This window comes from Danio aesculapii, chromosome 23 (genome assembly GCF_903798145.1).
Source record: "Danio aesculapii chromosome 23, fDanAes4.1, whole genome shotgun sequence".
NCBI lineage: Eukaryota > Metazoa > Chordata > Actinopteri > Cypriniformes > Danionidae > Danio > Danio aesculapii.
In genome coordinates this window covers 12,256,684-12,264,025 of record NC_079457.1, presented here as the reverse complement: position 1 = coordinate 12,264,025, position 7,342 = coordinate 12,256,684, and the positions used below count along the sequence as shown (strand labels likewise).

General features: G+C 36.1%; 1 protein-coding gene across 1 annotated transcript; it reads right to left on the bottom strand.

The window, feature by feature from the left end:
- Positions 1-723: 723 nt before the first annotated feature.
- Positions 724-3,544, bottom strand: mfsd5 (major facilitator superfamily domain containing 5). Its single transcript, XM_056449859.1, has 3 exons — positions 3,407-3,544; positions 3,207-3,242; positions 724-2,791 (listed from the first exon to the last, which is right to left on the bottom strand). Exon 3 carries the CDS (start codon positions 2,699-2,701, stop codon positions 1,256-1,258), a length of 1,446 nt encoding a protein of 481 aa, XP_056305834.1. The 5' UTR covers positions 2,702-2,791; positions 3,207-3,242; positions 3,407-3,544; the 3' UTR covers positions 724-1,255.
- Positions 3,545-7,342: the final 3,798 nt, after the last annotated feature.

The window sequence follows — 7,342 nt, the reverse complement described above, 5'->3', positions numbered from 1 at the left end:
GTGTGACCGCGGTATAAGTGTGTTGGACTTGGGTTGGAACAAATGTGCAGGGCTGCGGCCAGTGTTGCCAGATATATCTGAATTTTTCCAGCAAAAATATTATTACCAGCAGTCACAGAACCACAACGTAACCGGATCATATCAAAACCCTGCCCCCTCTCACCCACACACTGTAGATTAAACTACCTATTAGAGTATGTTTTACTTTCGAAATGGGATAGAAATTAATCCCATTTGGCATTTTAAACTCTTTTGAACATAATGAGATGCTGCTTGTCAATCAGACAACACTTCTGTTTATTCTTGCTGTCAAATGCGGAAAAAATGATTGATAAAAGTGTCATAATAAACCTCTGTGAGTTTAACTGCAGGTGCTGCGTGATGTGCGGGCATGCAAAGGGGAGTCAGATTTTGATACAACTTTCGTGGGCCTCCTCTTGCGGGTTTGCGCTATGCACTGGTCACTACTAACTGAATGGAGTAGGAACACACGGTTATGTTGTGTTAAATACGTTGGTTATAAAATTCACATTTCAAAACCGCCCAAATTTTGTCAACCCGCCTATGCCATTTTTTACCCACACAATCAAATTCAAAACCGCACAATTGGGGGGTAAACCGGCCAATATGGTAACACTGGCTGCAGCCCTCTAAGAACGAAAATGACACCCCTGCTTTAGTTTATTATAATTTACAGTTTGATAAATAAATGAAAGACAAATCTTTAATACAAAAACTTCATTGATTTGTTGAACATATCGCGGCTCGATTTAATTCCCAAACACATTTTAGTAAATACATCCGATTTTAAGGAGTTTATTGGTTCTATTAACATTTGCATTTACCCATGAATACAATTGTTTAACCAAGACAGAATGCATCAGGAAAAAAAGGATATAAAAAACCCAGTCCACAATCTCTGTTTGTTTTGATGTGTTGTACTCTTTCTTTCAAGTACTTTTTAGGGACCCCCCTCGAAAATGAGATGGTTCATCTCAAGGGTGTATCCCAGTGTTTCCCAACCCTGTTCCTGGAAGCACCCCAACAGTACATATTTTGGATGTCTCCCTTACCTGACCCGTTCATTTCAGGTTTTGGAGTCTCTTCTAATATTCTGATCAGGTGATTTAGGTGTGTTTGAATAGGGAGAGGTTGAAAATGTGTTGGTGTGCCTTCAGGAACAGGGTTGGGGAACACTGAACTATCCCATTTAATAAATTCAATTCAACAGTCCATGTATAATTCACTGTTCAACTCAGATTTCTCCTTCCAGTTTGGTGCCTTCTAGTCTCAGGTCGGCATCATTCCTGCCCACAGTGAAAAGGCTGATAACGGCAAGCAGAGCGGCCAGCATCATCCCAGCACAGCCTGCAAACATGTGCCTGGTGCCGCTGCCAGCCTCTCCAGCACCAGCCCCTGAAACCTCCCCGTGAAGCGCCAGCAGTCCCAGACAGGCCAGGAGGTGCAGAGGCAAACGAAACCAAGCCAAAACTGCAGCTCTGCGCTCCACTGGAACCACACGACCCTGGAGGAAACTCACTGCTGGGAAATAAAGCCCACAAGCCAGCTCAAGTAGAAGGAAAGCGAGCAGAGATTCCCTGGGTCGGGGCTGGCCAGGAACAGTGGAGAACGTCAGCATGAAGAAGGAGAAGAACGCTAGAAGAACGGCTAAGCAGAGCAGATGACCGGGTTGGAGTCGATATGGGGCTGATGTGGCCAATCGGAAAAGCGTGGAGCCTGCCATGGTGGCCGCCATCAGACTGGAGAACACTATTCCTAAAGGTGGACCGTGAGGATCCAAAACAGGCGTCCACAGAAATACAAAAATATATAGCACGCTTTCAAAGAGTGCCTGAACGCCTCCTAAAAGCATAACGCGGCGGTCCGAGAGCAGGCATCGAAGGCCGTCCACACAGCTACGCCAAAAACGGGCACGTGCTGACAATTGCAACTTGGGAGTGTTTAGAGAGTTAAGAAGGGGGGTGTTTTTGTCTCCATTCATGCCTTCCTGTTTGTCCTCCTGAGCCCATTCGGACAGCACAAACCAGGCGCAAGTAGCAAGGCTTGGGATAGCCAAAATAAATGGAGCGACTGGTCCCAACCCAAGCCATTCTGCGAACAAATTCGCCACTAGTCCGGCACCAACTGCAAGTCCATAATTCCAATTGGCGACTTTACCAAACGTAACAGGAATCCATTCTTTAGGGAAGTCATGAATGTCAACGTGACCGTGCATATACCAGGCCTCAAAGGTGGTTGTTAGCAGAGAAGTGGACAGTCCGCCTAATACACGTCCTATTATGAGCATAAAATAGTCTTGTGAGAGTTTAGTGATGCAACATACTGAATAAGCCAAGCAGAAGAGGAGACACGTCTGTCTTCGGCCGAGAAACTGTGGCAGCCATCCGGCCACCGGGGCAAACAGCACACAAGATGCCAGTCCGCATACGTATAGGATGGCAATCTGTGACTCCAGGAAGTTGTAATGTCGGTACAGTTTATAAAGGTAAGGTCCTTGCAGCCAGTCTGCCCAGAGAGCCAGGAGATACGCCTTCAGAAAGAGCTTCTGGAAACGACGGAAAGCCGGATTGGCGACTGCTGTCTGTGTGGCCTGGGATAAGGTGAGACGCCGGGCTGTGATCTCCAAAGCCACACACAGTCCTGCTAGGACTATAAATGCTAGGTATGCCGTCATAAACATGATGGGCACAAATTAGGTGAGTGGAGGAATCAAGAAATCCTAAATTATCATCCTCCTACAGCTTTTGGTGCAGTGAAATTAATAGTTCATCTGCAAAAAAGGTAACAAAATGATTACATATAAGAAAGCATAATGGCCAAAATGTCAATGTTTTGATTAAAAGTAATGCTTTACCAAAAGTGACCTTCTTCATCACGTGACTTTAATGATTGAGGTAAAGTTAGTTTTATATTTGCACATTCAGAAATAATATAATTTCAGAAAAGTATTCTTAAATAGTGTAATCATATTAGCAGCCTACAACCTGTACAAAAGTACAAAGTACATTGTTCACAGTCAATTAAATAGTGCTAATGTTGTTTTAAAGTTATACTTGCATGTGATTTCAGTTCGAATATATTTAAAGTACCATGGTAAAAAATGTATGGAGCTGTCACTGAACGAATGTGCAAATATAAAACCAACTTTACCTCAATACTTTAATGCAACTGTTGGATAAACTCACTTCTAGACTCATCATGATTGACTGTCAGCTTGGCTTCTGAAATAAGACACATTGTAATTATAAACACCGTATATACTGTATATATTAAGCCCATAAAAGATTCGTATCATAATTATAATTATGCTTTTTAAATGGTACTTGACTTCAATCTTCAAACATTCGTGATTAGAATGCGTGGATAAAACCTTAAACCAACCTACCTTACTCTTAACATTTTTTCTAAAGAATTTAGAAACTGTCCGCTGATTCGGGAAGATTAATGCCTTTTCTACGCCATGAATTCAGACGATTTTTCACCTAAATGCCTTCAATATAGGTTCTACAACATCCGTCTGTGTTTCCGGGTTACTCAGACGTCATGACGCAAAACAAACGTATGTGCTTGACTTATTAATATTAATTAGGTATACAATGTGGGGCTCTCTGATTCGCTACGCAACAGAAGCAAAGAAGATTTTTCTCAGGGATTGGCTAACAATACGAATATTAATAAGGGCATGTACAAAGCTTCATCAACTTTACCACGCGCCGATTATTAATCATTTCGTTATTCTTATTTGTTTAAAAGCGTCATAATATTTTACATAATAACGATTATATCAATACTGCCCTACCATTAATTACAATAATTCATTACACTTTTCAATAATAGGCTAATGATAAAAATACTAACAGCCATTAAATATTTGATTAAACACCAAATAACGATATATTACCGAAAATACAGCTAACGTCTAAAATACACTATTTCAATGTTTATATCATCGTCCACCATTTGGAAATGTTTTGCTAACTTTCAAATTAAGTTGTTCTTTTTCGAAATATACCGACTAGACAGCAAGCCTGTTAGCACAAAGATGAATGTGAAATATGAGATGTCACTGGAGAAAATTAAATTAAGGTAAGAGTTTTCAAAATATTTAGATTTTGATTTGACAAAACCATTCAAAACTGTGGAAATACGATGTATCATACATATATGCTAGCTATAAAATTAGCCTTAGCAATTATCTAACCTTACTGTTTTGTTCCAAACATGTTGACTATCGTTCTCTAATCTTTCGGAAACAAACATCTTAGATGAAATGACACTGTGTAGCAAGTAATGTTATGGTTAAGGTTAATGACGTTATTGAAGGAAACGACTTCCATTGTTGTTACATTGTTGGACCTTGTTAGCTGAGGCATTAAATTGGCGAGAAGTAGGAAGAAGTCGGAAAGAGAGACTATTATTAAACAAATAACGTGAATGAATAAAGTGTGCTGCGACTGTATATTAATAATCACAAATTTTGACTTCCCCCTTATTTTACTACCACAAGTGTCCACGTGATGTCACTATACCACCGTTTATAAACCAACTCGCTGCTTTCAACAGGAATCAAACAGGGATTTCTGATGACTCCTATATTAACAACACTGCTGTGCAATAATGTAACATGAAAATATTAAAACTTCTACAAATAAAGTATAAAAAGAACATTTGTTTTAGTTGCATGATTCAGTATTTGCCTAATCTGCTTGTAATTAAAGAATAAAAAGCATATTATCTTTAACCAGTCTACTAAATTACGTTAAAGTGGATTTGCTGAGTCTGTTTGACAACCAAAACTTGACTGACAGTTTTGGGCCACTTACAATTATTTCTACATCACTCTGAAGCTCCTGACAGAAAGTCTGCAGGGAAAGACATGACAAGCTAAATGGTTTGTCCAGTTAAATTATCTTTAGAGAGCATAAAGCATGCATTAATTGTTGCAATATATATATACAGATGGCAATGCTCATCCAATCAGTTTATTAGGAATATCTATCTATCGATTAAAAAAAACTAAGCACAGTAAATGCAGTAAATTGGTAAACATTTCTTAGCCTTTCGTGGACCCTTTGTTTATTTTTATTTCTACAGCTCTTTTTACAATGTAGATTGTGTCAAAGCAGCTTAACATAGATAAAAAATAAAGAATAAAAATCCATAATGTTTCAAATTGTGGAACAATTCCAGCAATTCAGGCAGTGATGAGAGTAACGTAGAATGCTACTGTAGTTCTAGCTAAATTAAAACTGCATCAGTTTAGCATAAATGTCACTATTGAAGTTCACTTCAGTTTAGCTCAGATCAGTGTAATGCTAATGTCACTGCTGAAGGCCAATATACAACTCCACTGATGCTCAGCTCCACCAGAACCTCTTGTTTTAAAAAACTGACTGATAATAGTTTTTTTTTTATTTATTATTTTTTTTTACATATTTAAGCCAAATCTCAAAACTGTGCTATGGCGTGACTGTCTACAATATAATTCATTATTAACAACAACTCTTGTAAATTAAAAAGATAATTATAAAAATATTAACCAAGGCCTGTTTTTACAAGTGGCTAACATTATTTTCATCCAATTAATTTTAAAAGCATAGGAACTTGATCAATTTTGTCATTGGAAACCATATCCTCTTTTGTGACATTATACTGTATGCAAATTTTAAATAGGGTACTTGCATAGAAAACTTTCTGGACCCTATTCAAGATCACGTGACTGAAGCCCCCTGCTTTTGTCTCAGAATTGTTCACGTATTTAACTTTTTGAACAACAAATTTAAGTTTTGGTGTGACACTCCTAATTATTGAAAATGTCCAAGAAGTCATGGAGAAAATCTATTCGTCTATCCTTCTATCCATTAAAAAACCCCCACAAATATTTAATTTGTTTAACAACATAATTTTTTTGGCCTTTGGTGTGACACTCCTAATTATTGAAAAATAGCTTTTCAATTAAAAGTTACTTAACTAAAATAACCAATAATCCAAAAAGTCATGAAAAAAAATCATAATTTCATATAAAATAAACAGCACTATCTGAATATGTGTCCAACAGTGAAGATAAATGACTCTCCTGCTATTTGTATATTATTAAATGTTGTTTTCTTACAGTTTTTCTCAGTTGCTTTGGCTCCATTCTCGATTTAATTCTTTATTTTTCAAAATAAGTTTAGATCTCTGAACAATTAGCTCATTGTTCACATCAGGTTGGGATTTCTTATTGATTTAAGCAAATTGCAAATGCTTTGGCTGATGTGTGCAAATAGTTCACAAGTAAAATAGTACAATTTTCTGTAGTTTAGACAAAAACTAATTTTATATGGCTTGTTGACTAAAACTGATGAGTCAGTTCTCATTTAATCTGTCAAACTCTTCACAACATCTTAATAATTTTTCATCGTGTAAGCCATCACACTCAAAACTGTTTATTCAGTTATCAAACATTTGTATACACACGTTTACACTATAAATATCTGATATTGACATTGATTGTAATATCTGCTAAATTGGTAAATGACCTCTAGTTGCAATACAATTTGCGTTATTTATTTGTCAATCAAGTTTGGTAGCATATGCAATTGAAGTCAGAATTATTTACTCCCCAGAATTATTACCCCCATTTATTTTTTTCCCCCAATTTCTGTTTAACGGAGAGATTTTTTTCAACACATATCTAAACATAATAGTTTTAATAACTCATTATCAAAATAATAATAATAACTGATTTATTTTATCTTTGGCATGATGACAGTAAATATTTTACTCTATATTTTTTTTAAGACACTTCTATACAGCTTAAAGTGACATATAAAGGCTTAACTAGGTTAATTAGGTTTTCTAGGCAGGTTAGGGTAATTAGGCAAGTTATTATATAATGATGGTTTGTTCTGTAGACTATTGAAAAAAAAAAATAGCTTAAAGTGGTTAATAATTTTGACCTTAAAATGGCTTTTAAAAAATTAAAAACTGCTTTTATTCTAGCCGAAATAAAAAATAAAACTTTCTCCAGAAGAAAAAATATTATCAGACATACTGTGAAAATTTCCTTGGTCCTTGCTCTGTTAAACATCATTTGTGAAATCTTAAAATAGGAAAAAAAAATTCAAAGGGGGGGTGTATATATATATATATATATATATATATATATATATATATATATATATATATATATATATATATATATATATATATATATATATATATATATATATATATATATATATATATCTATTACTATTCATGTGCACACACACAAAGGAAAAATGAAACCAGACATCATCAGAATAGATAATCTTGTATTTATATGTGTTCTACAGAA

Excerpts from the sequence above, each read along its gene's own strand:
- mfsd5 (XM_056449859.1), bottom strand. The coding sequence starts at position 2,701 with ATGTTTATGACGGCATACCTAGCATTTATAGTCCTAGCAGGACTGTGT.